A 21,074-nucleotide genomic window follows, 5' to 3' on the forward strand; every position below is an offset into this window, starting at 1 on the left:
CTCGCTGGGTAATTGGCTGATTGACTGTTCTGCTAACTTTCTGGGTGAGTGGCGGAGCAGGCAGGCTGCCTTCCTTCAGGCTCACTGCTGGTAAACTGGCACTGATATTATACATACACACACACACACTTTGTCTTTTTAATTTTTTTGAGTCCATGCTCATTCTGTCTCACACGGGAGCTTGAAATTTCACTGGGAAATGAAAGGTAATTGCATTTAGAACAAATATTGCCAAACCAGCAGTATTGTTCAGATCTATCAGTTCATACTTAGTTAACCTGAATTTATCCTAACAACTGATGTAAACAGTATGTTCATGTGCAGCTCTAAGATAGAAATTCATGATGATTCGTGCTATTCTTAATGCCAGAACATTGACTTATGAGCTACAGGTAATACTACCAAAATAACATTGCATATAAAAGGAGTGTTCCCAAAGTCAAGATCGATACGAGTTGCCCAGCTCTACTACTATTTCAACAAATTACTATAGAAACAAGAGAAATACCATTTCTAGTTTTAGTTCAGCCTGTGGATTGCAATAGGAAAGTCAGCAGCAGCTGCCCTCACAGCTTACTCTTTTTACATTAGCCCGTTACTAAAGTTTGACAGTAAAATCTGTAAGCCAGTATAAAAGGTTCTTTCAGTCATCCTGCCAGACCGATCTGGTAATACCTTGCATGATTTTGTCTGCTTTTCGCTAGCTCACAGTGCTTCATTAGGGTTTGTTTTTCATATATCCCATACATCATCTTTTAAATGTTGTTGAACTACACAGTGACTTAAATAGGTCATCAGAAAAGATTTGATTTCATAAAATATTCTTTATTTCATGGGAGTCTGACTGTGGATCACAAAGAAGCGTACATGCTGTTCACCCTTCCCAGATACAAGTCTTAAGTTTTGTGTAAATGCAGTTAATGAAAAAAGCATCCAAAACTGCTTTTATATGTGACTTTTATATGTGATCGGGCGATCAATGGGACTTTTTCATAGTGTACCACCAGTGACTTCAATAGCATACACTAAAGCGACATATTTACCACGTCTGAAACATGCAAGCATTAAAATAAATAAAGTGCACAGCTAATGCTCTACAGTTCATTAACTGTGCCAGAGTTTTAGCCCATTGAACCTCAGCCTCACTAAGACACATCAAGTATTCACAGAAATGAATTCGCCAGGTTAATTTACAAACAGAAAGCATGGCACACCACATGTTAGCACATTACACAAGTTAAAGCAAGAGTGGCAACAATGACATGCCTATACCGGCTTTTGCATACATTGGCATGAGCCCAGAGTCCTCAAGAGTTCATGCTCTGGTTGCTGGCACATGCTCAGCTTCATGTGTCCAGTATGCAGCCTTCATAAATCAGGGGTCCATATTCTGGGGAGACAGCAACCAGCGCTTCACTTCCCAGCCTGCCCCTCTTTTTTCCTAAAACTCTTGCTAATGAAATAGCTGCTCAGCAGCACGCCAGATACGTATCTGAAGAAATATGGGCTGTTCCTCTGAAAGAGAGTGGAACATTAGGGAATAGCACCTCCATAACATCGAGGTGTGAAAAGCCACAAGGGCTACTGAGAGGCATTAGGCGAGCTGAAAAAATGAAACTTGGCTTAGCTCACTTATGTGAGAATTAAACCCTAATTCTTATATTGAGAAATTGTCACATGAAAATGCTTTACTCTATCTGTGGGGAAAACAGGCCTAAATTAATGGCATAGGACTTCACGCACACTTATGGAAACTGTTTAAATAATTATAAAGGTATAGAATACTACACATAAAAAAGAAGTACCTGTCTTGGTAGGTTATTTAAACACAGTAAGAGTAAGCAAACAGAACGATGTAAGAACACAACTACACTGACAAAGGACAGATTTTTCTTTTTCTTTTTCATGATGATATAGGAATCACATGCCTAGGAAATTAATATTTCATCTAAAACCAGAAAACTTTTGGGAATTTTCAAAGGGAAGAGACTTGAAACGAGAAAACAAAACTTTAGGACATGCATCCAATTAGCATGGCAACTCAACACAGAGGTGGGAAGATCAGAGATTTCCTTATGTCAGGATGTACAAAAGAAGTAAGTCTACATAAAGATCATTTCCAACATGTGCTATTGCTAACCCCTTCCAAACAGGTGCCTTCCTATGCTCCATGCATGTCCTCCACCCCTCTGCTAATATTTATGATTTTATGATACCATTTTTTCTACTGTTGTTAAATGTTTCTCTTTTCATTGTCACTGCTTAATATAAATTATAACAAGGCAATCAGAAAAGTAGGAAATGGGTGAATGAAGGAGAAATTATGTCAGAGCTATTAGCTAAGATAAAACTTCTCTTATGGTAAGAATCTGAATACGACTAGGTAGGTATATGAAACTTGGGAGCAGCTGCTGTGCAATAACATAGTCAACAGGGAAAAATAAGTGAAGTGTCTTGTTTGGTTCTGAAAAGGCATTTAATTTGATTTACACAAACTACAAAGCAATCATCAGACCACTACTCGCACCTGAATGCAAGGAAATTGGGAGAGAAGTCTTGTAACAAAAAGGTCTGTATTTTACCCTTTATCTCTGTGCAGATGACAGTTTGAATTACAAAAAAAAGAAAAAAATAAATAAATTTACTGCATTCTCAGTTGTAGAGAAGGCAAAAAGAACAGAACCTCCCCCACCTATCCAGAATGTCAGCATTCAACCTGAAAATAGGGACAACAGAAACAAAAATAGGAAGAAAAGTAGAAATCAATGCAATGTCATCAGCAGGAAGCTTTAAAGTTTCACCGAGCTTCTCTAAAAGACAATTTGGTCAGCACCGGCTGGTTACACAGACCCAGAGAAAGCAGCTTTACACAGACTTCCTAAGCCTCAAAGTCCCAGTGAATTTCCCAAGGATATTTACTGCATGTAGATGCTCCAGAGGGGTCTTCCTTGTATTCAACTGTGTAAGTTTCACAACATTAACATCACTTCTGAATGTTAAACTAAGCTGAAATTGTACTTCTCTGAATATTCAACAAACTGGATTCAAATCCATTTTTTAGACTATAAAAAGAGTACATTGTCATTACATACAAAACAAATCTTTGCAGATAAAAATCTTAGTTTTAGATAACATTTCAGGCTTCGTGCCCATCAGTATTTTTTTAAGGATATATACATTTCATGGTGATTTTCATGATGTCACTAAAAGATTATCGTATTTTTGGCTTGCTTAGACAAGGAAAGTGAGTATTACACCATTGTTTATAAATGGTGAACCCTACAAAGATAAAAGAATTAGTTTAAGTTAAATGATAACAGTACTATAAAATAATATGGATAAAAATAGGCTACAATTAGATTAAAGATTAGAAAAGGCAGAAAATGTTAAAAGTTTAGCTATTACAGAATTAAAGATTTGGAGCGACTTTCAAATTATTACAGAAAGGGGTTTATGCCTGGACAGGGCTTACTGGAGTTAGAAATTGCAGCTTGTGACATGAATTTTTGCATATCCAGAGCTGAATCCCCTCCAGGCATTTGCAAGGATCAGCAACATTTTTATTTCTTGCTTGATGCAGAACACAACTTCAGGAGCTTGCCACGCTTCTCCCTTTTTGCTAAAAAAGGCTAAAGAGAGGGAACGTTGGACAGTTTTTGCTGGCAACCTGAACTGGTCCAAGTACTGAAAAATTTTCAGATGTCTGTGTTGGTATACCTTGCTGACATACTCACAGTTAAAGCAACTGTCAGATTTGGACTGATAACGATTCATTGGTTACAGTGGCAAAGACATGTAAAAAGAAAAAAAAACAAACAACCCACAACCTGTGACACGTTACAATTTCTTCTTCTTTGACACATTATAATTTTTAGGCACATTATTTTGAACTGAAGTCTCAGTGTTCTTAATGGAGTGCTGGAAAGCAATTAATGGGGTGGTTAGTTTATGGTGTATATGATGAGAGGGGAAGCTGAACAAATTTTCTTTCTGTCCCTGGAAACTCAGCCTGGCTGTAACCCATTCTGGTCTTACCTTCCTAAATATTTTTGTAAGTTCACATAACCGTCCAGTACGAAAGCTTAATACAGTACTCAAACTTCACTCCAAAGGGAGAATTGTCCCTTGCGAGGCATTTGCACTTCTCAGAAATACCTAAAAGCAATTAACGGAATAAAGGGGAAAAAAGCTATCAAATTCTCAACTTAGCTGCTGACACAGTACAGAAAACACTGTTTTGTTCTGAACATAATGTACTTTAAACTCCCATTTCAGCTGAAAAGCATGTCTTTAAGGTCTTTTAAAGAGTATTAACTTACTTTGCATTAATAAACAAATGTGAACACTGAACATCAAAAAAATAGAACACTTGGTGAAAATAACAAATGTACCATGTGTCTGAGGAATGTACATTAGCTGTAGAAGTTTCTTTCATTAGCCATTAATTATAGCATCAGAGCAAAAGTGTTACTGTTATGGTTGAGACTGTATGCTTTATAATCAACTTGTTTTTTTTCAAATATCTACATCTAAAATATTTTTTTCCTGATTTAACAACTTTCATATTTTTTCATAGACAGAAATGAATTGATTTTAAGAGATTCAAGCTGCCCCTTTGGCAGTCTTGTGGGTTATAAAGGCATGATAAAAACATTTTATTTGTGCTTCAACAAGTTCCTTGCATTATGCTAACTCGAGTGGCTTATTTTTAACTGAATCTGCTTATTTCTACAACAGGAAGTTCACTATCATTGCATAGAACAATTTTAGTTTATTCTTTCAAGTTCACAAGCAAATAAAAATACATTTTTATTCCAGCACAATGTTTCTCTCTGTATTCCCCTCAGCAAAACACTTTCTGAAGTAGAGCATAGAGGAATTTTGTAATTCTTTTTTTCACAGAATATGTGCATAGCTCAGACTATACAAACATCCTCTATAGCTCTCCCAGTCACTTTCCATTTCAAGAACGAGGCAGTTTGTGTTAACACAAGACAGCTTATCATGTGCTAAGTCTGCATGCAATTTTCTCGTGAGAACAACCATTTTGTACCTACTTGACACATGCAGCACTATACTACACCCAACTAATCAATTCCGTCTATATTAAGAAGTGGGGAGAGAAACTGCCCACAGCTGTTATATTACATCAGCTTTCCTAACTACTTCAGACAACTCTTTTGGGGGATTTTTTTTTCCATTAAACTAAATTGGCATAAAACATAGCCCTTCTTTCTATTTCTTTTCAATTTTTTTTTTTTATTTTGCCTTCTCAGAGATTATTGGTGAAGCACAAGTGTCAGAGAACAAGCTATGCTTTCTGTAGGCATCCCCAGAAGTTTTGAAGGCAACAAGCTCCCAGGGTCATTGGGTACCCTTGGAGGATCTCTAGATTAGCATTATATGAATGAGTAATAGCATGTTTTCCTCAGAGACTCCACAGGCTAGTCTAGACATGAACTTTTGGAAGAGAATAACTGATAGCATTTTTTTTTTCTTATAAGTAAGCAAATGAAAAATGTCTGTCAATTAATATCAAGTCAGAGATAAACAACACACACAAAAGAAAAAGGTATCAGTAGGGCCCAGGAAACTCTCTGAGAAGGAAGGATAGAGTTTCAAGCTTTTCTTCTGATACTAACTTTTACATAAGAACACCATGGTGTTGAGATGTTCCTGTTCAGAGCTTAAGGTCTCTCACATTTCATGTAAGGATGTACCAGATGAGGCACCAAACTTTGGTCTTCTTAACAGTAAACATGCTAAAGACCATGTTGCATATGAATACAAGAAATATAATATTTTTGGGGAGATTGAAAATGTTATTCCATAAATAGCCTACAGCTGAGGGACTGAAACCACAAAATACTGAACAAAAGGACCCTGCTATCAGCTTAGCTCACAGCTCACTTCACAAGATTAGCTCAGTTATTGACCAGCTAACACTAATTTTTACCAGCTTGACTTCCCAGCATGCTGCTCTGTAACTTCATACAAACTGCCCTTCAACCACATATCTGTTTTTCCTACTTCTCCAAACAGTCTGCCATTTCTTTATAGAAAAGCTTGCACCAGTTCTAAGTGGTACTGTTCAGATTTATCATCCCAAAAAAGATTCTATATTACGTGAATACATTGGAATGAAATACTGATATCTATGACAAAGATGTTCCTAAAACTGCTGTGTCCCCATAGAACATTTTTATTTTGCCATGCTTGCATTTCCAACAGAAATGTGTTTTCTCAGGGAGAAAAATGCAAATAGCTACACTCAAAAGTATAGCAATGCAACCTGGCAAACCACTGACGTCTTAAATATCGTTACTATACCACATACATAGCAGCAGTTGGCAACTTCATGCTCAAGCTGAACCATAGTTTCACGCCAGAACTGGAGGAATGTGATCCCAGCAGCACATTCAGAATGGCATAAACACTCGTCATGCCACTGAGGAGCGCCTGCAAGAGAATGCAGCGCTGGCAAGCCTTACATCTCATTATGAAGCATGGAATTAAGAGCAAAGACATGGCCTGGTAGCCCATGTTGTTTCTATCAGAGAGGGGAAAAAACACCACAAGAACTAGATAAATTAATGTGGCAGTTTAGGAGACAAACAAGAAACAGGCTTAAGGCAGAAAGAAAAGATGGGAAACACACTTGATTCTGGACCCTTCCACTAAAATTATAGAACTGATTTTACTAACCTATTTTTCAGAGTTTATTACGTCTATTTTTAAACAGCACTGTAATATCCAAAAGGAAACATCCTCTCTTCTTAGAATTACTCCTTTTTTTGCACATTATGGTATAGCAGCTCTACACATGTAGACATATGGGGTATTTTCTTGTTGTCTCATCTTCTAAAATATAATGTATGTGATGCCTAATAGTCTGTATTGTGACTTTGTACTTGTAAATAACAAATGACTAGAGAAAAAGAATACATTATCTTTCTGTCAGACTACATTACAAGTGCTTTGATAGTTACTTCATGCTTGTAAGACTTACAGTATGTCTGCCTATTAGAAAGAGGGTAATGTAATTTTCCTTTTCATTTCTAACTCCTCTGTTTCTGACAGTCATACTAAGAATAAGAATTTTATAATTCCTGATACAATGCTAAATCTCTTTTTGATACTGCACACTAGGACATAACAGATTCTGGCATTTAGAATTTGGGGACGGTTGGGGTGGGTTTTTTTGGGGTGGGGGTGGTGTCAAAAAAGCACTGCTTTTGCATGGCTAAATGAGTAACTTATTATCAGTCATGGAATGTAATCAAGAAATCCATAAAGGACCACAGAATTAAAATGAAAAGGTAATTTTTAATTAAGTTTGCCCAGTTTGATTTGTGATGTTGATCCTGCCTCTGTTTCTCCTCCGGTTTCTAAAAATTTCTATGCAAAATTGCAAATTAGATATCCTCCTTCTGTGTAATTAATTAAAATACTGCCTGCAGCCACATGATATTTACTTTGAAATGCATTTCACTCTGCAATCCTTTACTTCTACAGGAGGACCAACAGTGGTTTTTCCAAGTCCAGTTTTCTGTTCCATGATGTTTCAAAGGATCCTTCAGGTCTGCTGCTGCCTCTTGCTGCTTATGTAACCAGGCAGGTATTTTCACTGAGCTACAGTAGTCCTGGCATCCATGGATCTCTCATTCTATACTTACAACATGGAACCCAGAAAAAAAAAAAATACATTCAGTAGGACAGCTACAGCTGACTTCCACCCATTAAAAAAAGGAAAAGGAAAACATAAAATTTTTCAAGTTTATTTGTTTGCTAGCAGGATTCTAACAATTCTTAATGACTGTGTGTAAATACAAGTGTTTTATATATGGATCCATCTTACTGGTATTTTTCAGTGTGATACTTGATTACACCAGATTATATTACTGGAAGAATAGACCACATTTATGTCTGGACTAAAGCTAAGCAGCAGCAGCAGAAGACAACAAGAGGATGACCTCAGCCACATCCCTTGCAGCCTCGCTGGCATTTGTCACTGTCCTCTCAGGTTCAGGGTTTATATAGTTCAACACTCATTTTCTTAGTAGAAATCGGTTCTCTCCATGCTCCAGGATGAGCCTTAAAGAACATTAATTTCAAAAAAAGCTACTCTGACTTTAGGTGATAAATAATTATTATACAGGTAAACATTTTCTTTCCTCTTTTTGATCTGTCTGCTGCCTGACATAGGTTCGTAGCTTCCCCTCCCCCTTTCCTGTATTTGTCAATCTCTTTATTTTCTGAGTATTTCCAACCCTTCAAACCTGTTATTTGCAATAGATGTGTCTCTGGAAGAACTTCAGTAATTCATGAATTGTCAGACCTTTCCTTTCTGTGCTCAGTATTTGTAATTGCCTTTGTACTGAATATATTGCAGACAAGCATACTTATAAAAGAAACACTATCTTAACTGCATCTAGAAGTAACAAAGGGAACTATCCTGCTTCAGGTAAACACTAGCATCACCGTAATTAGAAAGAAGATCTCTTAATCTGACACTGAAACCAAAAGGGTGACTCACGGTTCAATGAGCACCAAGAGGAATATGAATTGTTTTCAGTCTAGTTTCAAGTAAATGCAAAAGTGCAGTCTTGCTCTAGGAAAAATCATTCCCCATGACTATTCCCATCCTTCCTCACCTACTGGAATATGCTCAACCACACCAAATAGTAATGCAGCATAATGAGATTTTTGTAAACAATTCCAATAAGCCAACACATCAAGAAATTTTACATGAAAAATTGCTTAGGTTTCCCCAGGACTCCTAGACATATTACTAGACAAGGAAAAATAACGGTTGGAGCATTTGTACTTCTGTTCTTTGGTAATATTTAAGGTGAATTTGAACAAAGAACTTGTTTGTTATCATTATCAACTAGATTTAGAGAATTTACTAAATCCATTGGGATTTGAAGGGCAAGAAAACTTCAGATGCTTGAAAGGAGCTTGCACTGATTTTCCTTTCTTCATATGTATCCAAACACAAAAACTAGATAAAATTAAACAGCTTCAATCATGCAATGATGACTTACACAACAAACAGCTCTAAGAAACAGGTTTTAAAAATGCGCCTTCCCTGAATAACATCACAGCATTTCTCTAAGCATGGCTAAATGGCATTTGAGATGAATTAACGTGGTCATTTAAGGCATCCAAGATCATTAATTTATTTTCTGTTAAAAACACTTGCATGAAGTTAGGGGCACACTCCTCGGCTGCAAGCTCTTCAGAAAAAAGAAAAAAAAAAGTTGTACAGTTGGATCCTGGCTGCGAGTCTGAAATATTATTAGCTTATAGTAACTAGTATTTTTCTATTTTTACAATAAAAAAACCCACATGTAATTCCAAATTTAATTTATGAAGATTTTAACTCTAAAGATACATGTGATGAAAATAAAATTGTTTAACAATTTTTTAAGCATATTTCCAATCCTTCACAGTGCCTAGGAAGAACATCTTTGTTTCTTCATGTGTATGTGTGTGCACACACACATTTCAAAAGTATAGGCAGGAAAATAAGTTAAGTAGCCAGTAATTTAGAGAACGTAAATTGCATGTTTAAAGAAGCACACCAGTACATCAAAATGTAAAAAAATATTTTACCCTTTCATCACCTGAGTTTTGCTAAAGAACATCTAAATACCAGATTTTTATACCAGCTGTTTAACAATGTTTTTTCTATGATCTTTTTGTTGTGCTTTTCTTTCCTACCCTTTCATTCCCTCATGTTAATGTGTTACTACTACAATTGTGCAGCAAAATATATACTTGCAAATTGCCATATTGAAATCTACTGAAAGTAGCTTTTACGCAATCTTATCGAATAAGTGAGGACAACACGTGACTGCATAGCATTGCCACACAGTTGGTAACTTTACAATACAGCAACACAAAAGTGAGATCTGGTCCAGTAAGACTGATCTCTACAGATAAAAAAAGAAAATCAAAACAAAAAATAAATTCTATGCTAAATTCTTACAAATACAAAGTATTATCTTTCTTTGTCTAGAAATGTGTCTAGGAATCTTGGGGAACACAACAGCAAGTTCCTGTAAAACAATCACTGTTGCAGTATTAGTTCCTGGCATGCTTTTCTTCTGGGTCAACTGTGAAGAAAGTGTAATCTTGCTTAGTGATCTTTTATCCTGATTTCCCAAGGAAACACTGCTTATGCAATCACAGCCTTTTTGTCTATGTTTGTCTGCTTTTATTTGCTGGTTCCCTCCCAACAGCTTCTGAACCCGTTAAGAGTTTCAGCCACGGGGGACAAAGGAACAGCAGTCCCAGAGGTAATTATGCTCCTATAAACTTAATGAAACAAGTTATGAAACAGAGAGAGGGACTTCGTACACCCACTTCAGAAAATACCAAGTACAAGGTCAACTCCAGGAAGCCCCAGGAAGCCCACAGCAGAGAAGCAGCCACGGCAGGTTGCCCCCAGCTAGAGGCACATGGGGAGTTAGCGCAGGACAGGGGCTGCCCAGGCAACTGTGATGCAGTTGCTGCTGTGGAGGGTAAGAAAAATCAGTAGTGTGGATAATAGCTCAGATGCATACTGGTTTGTGCCAGCTGACATAAGGAGGAGAGTATAAGATTTAGTTTCCTGGCCCAGATTTTGACTCTGGGTCCAGCACAGCTGGAGCAGCGTGCCCAGCCCCAGTCCTTGTCCCCAGAAGCATCACGTGGACTACGGCTGACCAAATATTCTCAAGCATAAAAAGACTTGCCACAGCTGTTACTAATACTACTTTGCTGCATGCTGTTCAGAGACTGCAATGTCTTTGGAGCAGGGTCCATACCACATACCACCATGATAAGGTATCTGCTAGCAAGTTGGTAATCTGCCCTATGATTCCTTAGGTAAGAGCAATGGTTAACCCCACTGCCTATAAATTAAAAATAAACAAATAACAATAATTTAAACAAAACCAAACTGTAAATCACAGATTTTTCTATCTAATATAGATAGACCATAAAATTATATCTACAACTTTTCAGTTGTTCAGATCCTCCAAATCACTGTCTCAACTAAATGAGAGCTTCTGGATTGCCGAGACTTATTTGAAAGGACGACCTTGCTTTGTCATAGTTTTGAGAGCCCACTTCAGCTTTCTTCTGTGGTATCCAGAGCATATGAAAAACTTATTTAAACTTCTACAATAAGGCCTGCTTTCCTGCTGAGATCAACACATCTCCCAAGACGACAGGTCACTGACTACAGACAGGGCAGGCACTGGAACTGAAACTATTACAAGCTGTCAATGCTTTTCCCCAAGCGTCAGACCCAAACTGAACTCTCAGCCTCTTGAATGTGAAGCCATCTCCACAGGGTCTATCACGGAAATGGGTTTGAGGTGCTCACTCTCACCTGCAGAATTTATGATCTGTAGATCTCTTTTGGTTACATTCCACAAAGCTCTTCATATTCTAGCAAACAACACACTTCAGAACTATTTATTTATTTTCTTCTCTGCAGTTCTGTTTTTATTCCAAGCCAAGGCCTAAATAACAGCACCACGCAAAACCTAAGTTTACTGAAAGTTTTTATTCTCACATGGTATGTCAGTAATGGTACTCACTTCTTAATGCCTCTTGTTAGTAGTACAAGGTAAGCCGAGTGACATGGAGGTGCATCATGATCCAGATGCCATAACACATTTGTGAGTCAGCCTTTCTGAACAAGCACAAGGCAGCAATTCTTAGTTCCAGAAAACTCAGGCTAAGTGGACAGAAAGTGCCACCTCTACAGATTATTCATGAATCACTGTTCACCCACACACAAAATACAGAAAAAGCACCTTTTGCGAGACAGTGGTTTTCAAAGCTTTTTTTACAAACTGCCCAGTAAAAATGCTGGTATTTCATAAATGTATTTTGATCACTATTATTTATATATTTTATTATAGACATTATTAAATGTTTCATTTTTAATACTCATAAGATATTAGTAAATATAGAATTAACTTTGAAATACTAAAAGGGAAATAACTGCATCCCCAAACATATTTTTTTCTGGCTGGCTGGTTGTTCCCCCGAAAACCCAATATCCTATTTCCTTTTACAGCAGCAACACAATTTATAACGATCTGAAATAGAAACCTTGTGATGCTCATGCTATAGTTGAAAAAAAATGCAATTTTCTGAGAAGTCTATTGAAACAAATACAAACCAGGTCCAACTATATTTTGAAAAAAATTGCATTTCATGCATAATATTCTAAAATAGTCAGCTTTAGAGAAATCAGTCATCTTACTGTTAGAACGAACAGTTAAGGGGCAAACAACATATGTCTCTTAGTTTGCTTGATTAAAGTTGCATAAAATGAGGAGTCCTAGCTTGAGAAAACCGCTCAGTGAGGTCTCTTGCTTGTGTAACATGCTGTTGAGAAATCACCAGAACTTGGGAGGACTGACACTTTTGTAATCCAATTCCTGTTGTGACATGCATTGAAAAACAAAATAATAAGGGGAAAGTTGTCACTAGCCTATTGGAGTATGGTTTGAAATCGTCCTCTGCTAAAAAAAAAAGATTTGAGTACTCCAGGATAGGAAAAAGCCAGAATATTATGACTCTTTACAAAAATACTTGTAAACTTCTTTATGAAGTCACTTAGTTCCACCTAAAATTTTACTTCTCTAAATTTTTTGGTTTTGACATAGATTGATTTCATTTTCCACGTAAGATAACACTCTTCTGGCTCATGATATGGCAACCACAAAAGAATTACAGTCACACATTTCTTGTCTTTACAGCATTCACATTACTAATTTTCTGTTCTGAACAGGACCACAAGAAGTGCAAAGCCAAATTAAATGAGTAATCCTTAACTCCAGCACACCTGCCTTTCCAAGCACCTGATCTTTTAAACATAACATTACCTTAAAGGAAGCTGGATTTTCCTGCTACTGTACTTCATAAAATTCTCTGCCTTCCCGTTCAGGCAAGGAATAAAAGTTCTTGTTGGCCCATTTTGATGAGCCGTGAACACTGACAGCAGCTGCTGTCATAGTTCTTCATTTTAAGCACCTGCAGTACCACTCTGAAATAGCTTGTATGGAAAAGGCACAGCTGGGGAAAGATTCCTTTGTCCCAGGTTTAGGAGCACTCATCCAGATGTAGTTCATTCACACCCACCTCCTATCTCACCTTCCCAGCTGCAACTGGGACTTAGCAGATGCTGATAAGCGTATGGGGCCAGAGAACGAGAAAGAGCATCCGAATCTGATGAGAATGCCATCACCTGAATTCTAGTCTTTGCCTCAAGGACCATTTATGGATTTTTGTATTAACACCATGGCCAAATATCATTACATACAGAGGAGATGATACACGCTCATTTTATCTGTAATGTTCTGAAAAATCAATAAAATAAAATTAAGGTTTAGATGATGATGATACTAGAGGCTACACATCTAAGGCATTTTTTTGTTTTCTTACTGTTCTCAAGACTGTTTGCAATGTCTTTTCAGATTGAAGAATTTCTCTAACTAGATTAACTACTAAAGTTTTTTAAAGTATATGCTCAGTATGATTCCCTGATGTAAATTAAACCTTAAAAAAAAAAGAGAAAATGTTTGCTTCTATTTCTAAACACTAATGCTTCACTTGCAGTACATCAGAATTTAATTTAGTAATTTCCTTTCTTGCAATAAACTTGTAATCCTATCCCCTATTCTAAATTGTTTTGTCTAAAATATTTGTGAACTTCTTTATAAACCTCCTATCATTGTTACACCTAAGATTAGGTTAGTGAACAATACACAACTATTCTTCATTCCACAGCATTTAATATTCCTAATATTAAAGAAGTATTTGTTACATCTATAAGTCTATGTGGAGAAAACATAGTATTCTTTTACATAACTGTTCAGACAGTTACCTTTATCCTAACACCTCAAGGTGCTTAAGGGGTTGCTCTAGAGATTGAAACACATTGTTTGTTTTTAAATTGCAGTTAGAATATTCAAATATCTCCGTGTCATATACTTACCCACCTTATTGCACAACCATAAACAGCATGCACATCACACACATATATAGTAAAATATTAGCTAAAGTGATGTTGGTATGTAATTTTTTTGCATATGGAAACATTCATACAACATAGACTATGTTCATGCATTCATGAATGTAAGCAACTGCTTTATAGCAACATCTCTACATAATGAAGGTATTCTTACAAAGCAATGTAACAATAATTTAACTTAAACTGCAGGAGCTATTGTAAGATAGGCATGATATAATTGCTCATTTTAGATGCACTGGCTAAGTAAGTAAGTTTTAGATATAAAAAATAGCCTTTTAGACTTGCTCACATGATTATTCTAAAATGAAAGACCCATATATACAGACAGCAGTGTTATTACAGTATAGCTGTCACTGCTTGTTTATTCCATTGGAGTTTCCAAATGTTTTCTTCCTAACTCATTAGTTGCTCCTGAGCTCCTCTTCCCCCCTTCAAACAAAGTCATGGAGCTTTGTCAATGCCATTGTCTGCTCCAGTGGTAATCATTGTCCAATTTCTTCAGTATAGAATTGAATTAAAATGAGGACAGAATTAAAATGGAAGTATTGCAGACCAATGAGTTAAATTACACAAACTATATGTCAGGTATAGTAGTGTTACCATTACATATACCAGTCTTCACTGTGATAGTGTACATAGTGTAGTACAAGTCTTTGACTGGATGTTTATTTTAGTTCCAAATCGATGGCAGCGCTTTCCTGTATTTTACACGTCCATCCCCATTCACTCATTTTTATGCTGTTTCTTAACTTGATGACTGTCTCTGAACTGTATTGCACAGTAGAGTTTCTAAAGTCTCAACTTCATTATCCAATGTTTGCTTTTATATTTAAAATACAAAGACTTTTTAATTGAAGGTGGAAAGTGGTGGATCAGTTACTCACAGTCTCTCCAGGGATCTCAGTCCAAAGAAAGAGCCATTCTTCAACCATAAGATCTTGTTGTTACTCAGAATCCTACAAGAAGTCAGGAAAGAATCTGGTTAACAGAACATGATAATTCCACTGATTAAAAACATGTAATTATAGTAAATGACTGCTCTGTAAAATACTAATCACAAAATTCTCTGCTTCATTTGTATTTTCCTATCATAGCAGTAAACAAAGGTTACAGTTTCCTGAAGTGCATAGTTTCTTCTTTATCAAAACAAAAGCACATTCAAGAAGTATGTCAACAAATGAATTTTGGATTCAACTTGAAAATTGTAATACTGATAAATGCCCACACTTTACTAGTAGATTCTAAATTTCCACTGGCAAAGGTATTTGTTGGCTTCCCAGTTGGCGAAAAGGCTGATGAGATGTTTCAGTGGATCAGAGGACAATACAGTCACTTTGCAGTGGCTGCTGTAGCAGGGATGTACAAAGAACGATACCATCGGTGGCGGACAGATACAGAGAAAGCACTGAATTGTCTAGAGCAAAGACAAACAAACCCCCACCCCTTTATGAGAAAAATAGACTAGTCCAAAAATGTTTTCCTGTTGCAACCTCTGCACAGTAGAAATTCGTTAATTAAGCTATGCCTGGCCCATGAAGTAACCCCACCAAGGACACATGCAAACTGGCCCCGCATGCAAGCTATTGAAGTTGTCTGTTCTTCCTCTTCATATTAAACTACTGTAGATGTTACAGGTGGCTCTTCCTAGTTTACTGATTTTTCATTGCTACATGCTCCCAGCTATTTCAGAAGCAATACAATATGAACAAGCACTCATTCTGAAGATGTTACCAACTTAAAAACCTTCCAATATACATAAGAAATGCAATTTGTTTTAGAAGATCAAGAAATTGGTTTTTTAAACAGATCTAGTAATTATGCAATGCAAAGGAAAAATGTTTCTCTCTGAAAAAATCTAATTCCAACTGCTCAAGAAATGAGTATTTTAATGTAACATTTACAATAAATTATACTTCTCTAGTACACAAAATTCCATTTTCAAATAAGAGACACAGCTTGCAATAAAGATAGAAATAAAACAACAAAAAAAAGTCAAAAGAAATTTTATGCTCCTAACTAGCAGACTTGAGACTTCGTGAATCAACTTTTTACTTTTGTAAAGCTTTAAAACAATCTTACATGAGACTACCTTAACTTGCCTCGCTCTTAGCATTTCCCATTGCATATGAATGTGCTTTGCCCCAGCATACACATACCACATAAAATCTCAAGTCTAGGTGCAAAAGACAACACTTAACACTGACCCATAGTGAAACAGAAAATAATTATTGATGTAGGAAAATTAAAATACTGTAATGTAGTAAGATTTGGAGATTTTTTTCAAGTAATTTCTAAAATTCATCAATAAACCTGTAAATATGTTTTAATGTCATTTGATAGCCCACTGTCAGAGAACACGGGGAACAGAGCAGCTCAGATCTCACCTGGATGTTATTACACTATGTTGTTAGTGAATACACCTGTGTAGCAGCATCACTGCTCACCCAGAAGCAGTCAGTATAACCCTCAAGTGGCAACATGGAATTATCATGATAGATGCACCCAGACATCTGAAAGAGCACAGAAGCCTATGCTTATGACAAAAATTAAGTATGCTCCAATATACACACCGCCTATTGACATCAACTAACAAACTCCACATCTCGCAAGATCTTCTTTCTACTTCTCAAATGACATTAAATATTTCCTTCATCTACCAACTCTTCACTACTATCTTAGCAACACAGTTCAGCACTGACGTGATGAAAGACTGCAAACTGTTTCAATTTGTGTTATTTGTCAGATTTTCTGACCTTTTTATGTGCCTACAATGACTAAATTGGAAGATTGTTTTAAAATTCTTAGTATCTAAACCAGAAAATGTAAATCCATGAAATCTCCTATTATTTTATTCTGTTCTTTTATTCACCTTCTCTTCTGAGGCCGCACAGAACTTGTGTCTGTCAACAAAAAATTAAGTCCAAAAATTAAAATTGGCTGGGCTTGGAAAGACTAACATCATAAATTCCACTTCATATTGGGTCATTTGGTTATATGCTGTGTTACAGAGAATGTCTTTGAGGTCTATTACAATGACATTAGATATAAATATTATATTTGGACTGTTCTGCGTAGCCTGATTTGCAAAGGTACATGCACTTCAGAACTCTCATCTGGCTTAGATACAAATAGTTCTGTCTTTCAAAAATTTTCATGGTGCAATTTTTTTTCCAGCCTTCTGTTCATTCCACCCAGAAAAAGAGGGCAGCCTGAGCTTTGCTAGCAACTCCATGAAAATGCAGCACTCGTCAGCAGCACACGAGTCTCCTACTCTACATCTAGGTCTCCTTCTGTACGGCCTTAAGCATGCAGACTGAAACCAGTATCATCCACCAACATAAAACAAACTCCTAGAAATTAAAGAGAACTATCTAACTAGTAATAAATCACAAGATTAAGCAGAACATTTAGTTCATAAATGGAATACTTAGTAAACACAGCCCATGTTCTACAATATTATCTCATTTAGTCATTTGCTTTTATTTTTCTGAAAGATAAACTGTCTTGAAAAATGTAACAGACACCAAAAACTTTTAAAAAAATAGTAATAATCATAGAACTATGCAAATTTGAGTTTCTAAATGAAACCTTTCAAATCCTTAGAGCAGACTTTCACAGAGACTTTCACACAGAGATCAGGTTTCAAAAATTAAGTTTTCTTCAGGGCCTTCTCTTCTCTACAGTGCCAACCAAAATTCAGGTTTTATAAACAAAGTAATATGGTATTATGGTTAAAATAAGATTCTTTTTCTGTTCAGAATCACAGCTTTAGTGAATACTAGCATTCCAATAAAGTCGGGGGGGGGGGGGGGGAATCTTCTCTAACAATTAATACAAGTTATCTATATTTTATTTAGCTGGTTGGCATGCTACATGGGAAGAATCCACTTGGTTTTGCTTAGCTTTAGCATTGTCCAAGACCTTGTGATGGGCTGTTATCAAGAAAGATTTGGTTTGCACTGAAGACTGATTCTCAGAATTTAACGAACAACTTCACTGGCAAACTTAAATCACATTATTTTTTATACAGTAATGAATCACTTGTCAAACTTTTGATGCAACTCATAACATTCTTCCCTTCTGAGGACATTTGCTGTGGGAATGAGGCTAGAAGGGAGGAAAGTTTTGGTTACAACATTGTGTATACTAACTCAGAAATGAGGCTTAACTACAGATGATGAAAAATCTCTTCAGGTAATCAATACCCGGTCAGATTGTGGCTCTTACTCTTGATGCTGAAATTACGTAGCATAATTTTGTATGTTACTTCTTCTGAAAAGTAATAGAATGGACATGAAATGTATGAAGTATGGCTGAAACAGGTATCTCCTTTCCCTTGAATACAGTCACCTGTTTACAGGGAGATGTTTGTAATTAGAGACCTGCAGAAATTTTGCAGGAAGAGACATGAAAATCATCATTTTCTTGTACTTACAGATTAAAAGGTTTGGTGGATAAATACATGAGAAAATGTGCTATTCATGTACTTGATTTTGGATAGCTTATAACATAATTATAACTTTCAGATGTAACAGAAACAGAGTCACTTTTTTTAATAAAAGATTAAATATAGTTTGGATTTTTAAAACAAATCACCACCACGCACTCACTATGATTAAGTATTTCTCACATTTTATTTATTCACAGCATTTTCACTTTTTTTTTTTCACTTATGTGCTGGTGAATCACAGCAATAAACATTGCGACTAGGCAGCTGGTTTAAATAATTATCAGTTTCTACCCATGTGCTGAGAATCTCACATTTGCAATACTTCATTCCAAGAAGAAAAACACTAAGAAAATGAGCACGCATTATTTCAGTGAAATTGTTCTCCAAAACCAAAATCCACTTCAAAAGTTTTACTTTTCTTAAAAAAAAAATTATAAAAATTCACAAGTTTCTTGCAGAAACTTTCTGAGAAGGCATTTATTTTAAAGTTCAGTTTGCAAACTGCCTTTGCACTATATATAATGATCCAAACCCCAAGTAACCGGAAGTTAAAATGGTGCTGCTTTCAGCCATGGCCCTCACAGGATACATCTAACTGAAACAGTGCTGGGGAGCAATCCACTAGCCAGCACCACTGCTGATCAGACACGTTACAAACTGTTTGCTCACTTCATCGACCCTCTCAAATCTTATGTTTCCGCTGCTCCTTCTCCCAAGACACTTTGGGAGACAGTTTACCGCAGGCAGCATGTTCAGGAGACATTAACTCTACACAGGTTTGTCTTGCATTTTCCCAGCCCTGTGAAGCCCTCCAGCATCATTCCCACGGGCTCTGAAAGGATATCCCTCAAACACCTTCTCTTGACCTGCAGTAACACCCTAAAGCATGTAATCCATACATGTAGTTTCACAATGCAAACGTACTTCTCTGGCGGGCTGCAACACTGACCAAATCCTAGTTCATTCATCCTGCACTGCAAACAAATCAACCAACATCACATGTACACAAGGACCAAAATCACGCCAAGGAGAATACCAATAACTGACAAGCACGGACGGTCAATGAGCTGTTGCTTCCACTCTCTCTCGGACCTCTTTCTTTAGCAGTATAGACACATCTAAAAGGATGAACTGTTGTAATGGGCTACAAGCAATCTCTCTGATTTTCTTTCTGCTTCTTCCATTTGAATTAAAGAAGCCACAAATCACAGTTTGCTTAAATTGATGCTATGCTTTTTGGTTTTGTGAAACCATTAAAAGTGCAAAAAAGATGTAATCCTGTCCTACAAAGTCTCATTCAAGTGTAAAACATGCCCGGTATAAAATAATCTATTGTAGTATTAAAAAAAAAAAAAAAAATCAAATAAAAACCTCTCAATCATAATGCCAACAAACTCCAACTTCCTACAATCCCTCAAGCAGAGAGAAAGAATCTTTTTACCATGCCTTCAAAGTCAATGGACTTGGGTTCACTTGACATTACAAAGCAAACAAATTCCCTAGCTGAGGCTTCTTCAGTGCACTGCATCCCACCCAGTAAAGCCTAAAGACCGTGAGCTCACACAGCAGTGCGTCCACAGAGAAAGCACGTCTCAAATAACAAAATCCAAGACAGAAATTTAGCTAAAGAATGCTATTCCCGAACGCATAGTAAACATAGAAGGAAGTGTGACCCTTTATTGAAAATATTTATTTCCTCTGATAATATTCACAGGGGAAAATAAACAAAAAACACAAGGAAAAAAAAAAAACAACCACCCAAACTTCATGAAAAAACAGTGAAATGTCAGCTTCCACCTGATTTTCTGCTAGGCAGCCCAAGAACTGGTTCAGACCAGACTTAACGCAGTCCTGTAGCTGCTAGATAAGATGAACAACCAATGTCTAGAAAATTAATCCTTCCGAAATCCTTTTTTTTAGGCCCACTCACTGAGACCAGGTGAAGTTACACTGACATGCTTACTACAGGAGGCACCTACCAGGAGACCAACCATACTTGCCCCTACCGTGCACTTTTTCTTAATTCCTGTTTGTTTTTTCACTTCTCAAGTAAAAACTGTGTAAGATGGATATCCAAGATAATTTGACAAAAGATAGAAAGCTCAGCCCACTAAGACTGTACATCTGGGACCTCTGTGTTGGAGTTGTGTTAAGAAATTGTGTTTCAAGTTCCGCAGTTTCTCTGACATACTACTTTGAGTTCAAGCAGAGGGGAGTATCTTTTATTTTACAATAAAAAATGAGGTACTAATAGTAGTTAATCATTTTACATGGAAGCCTGATAACAGTTGATATGTTGCAATTCAAGCTGTTTGTTCTCTTTACACATGGTACATGGTTAGATACAAAAGCAGTATGAGCAGACAATCTATTAAATACTTGGACACAGTGGTATGAAAAAATGTATTTAATTTCTTTATGGTATCAGAATAAGACTAGAATAATTTATATTGAAACACTACAGTGTAAAATGAAAAACTATTTTTGAGGTTTTAAAATCCTTCTCAGTAAACCAGAATATTGTTTATTCCCACAACATCCATAATTCATTGACAGTTGCACCATAAAAACAAATTAAGAAGG

The 21,074-nt window shown here is 36.5% G+C and overlaps 1 protein-coding gene across 1 annotated transcript in view; it reads right to left on the minus strand.

Annotated features, from left to right (window-relative positions):
- LOC308069736 (adhesion G protein-coupled receptor A3-like) overlaps positions 1-21,074 on the minus strand; it is a 278,202-nt gene that overhangs the window by 221,857 nt on the left and 35,271 nt on the right. The window contains exon 2 of the mRNA XM_080402571.1: positions 14,926-14,997. Coding sequence (XP_080258697.1) covers positions 14,926-14,997 — 72 coding nt within the window. The remainder of the gene's footprint in view (positions 1-14,925; positions 14,998-21,074) is intronic.

The sequence above is a fragment of the Falco punctatus genome (assembly GCF_963210335.1).
Source record: "Falco punctatus genome assembly, chromosome: 9".
In the NCBI taxonomy this organism is placed as follows: Eukaryota; Metazoa; Chordata; class Aves; order Falconiformes; family Falconidae; genus Falco; species Falco punctatus.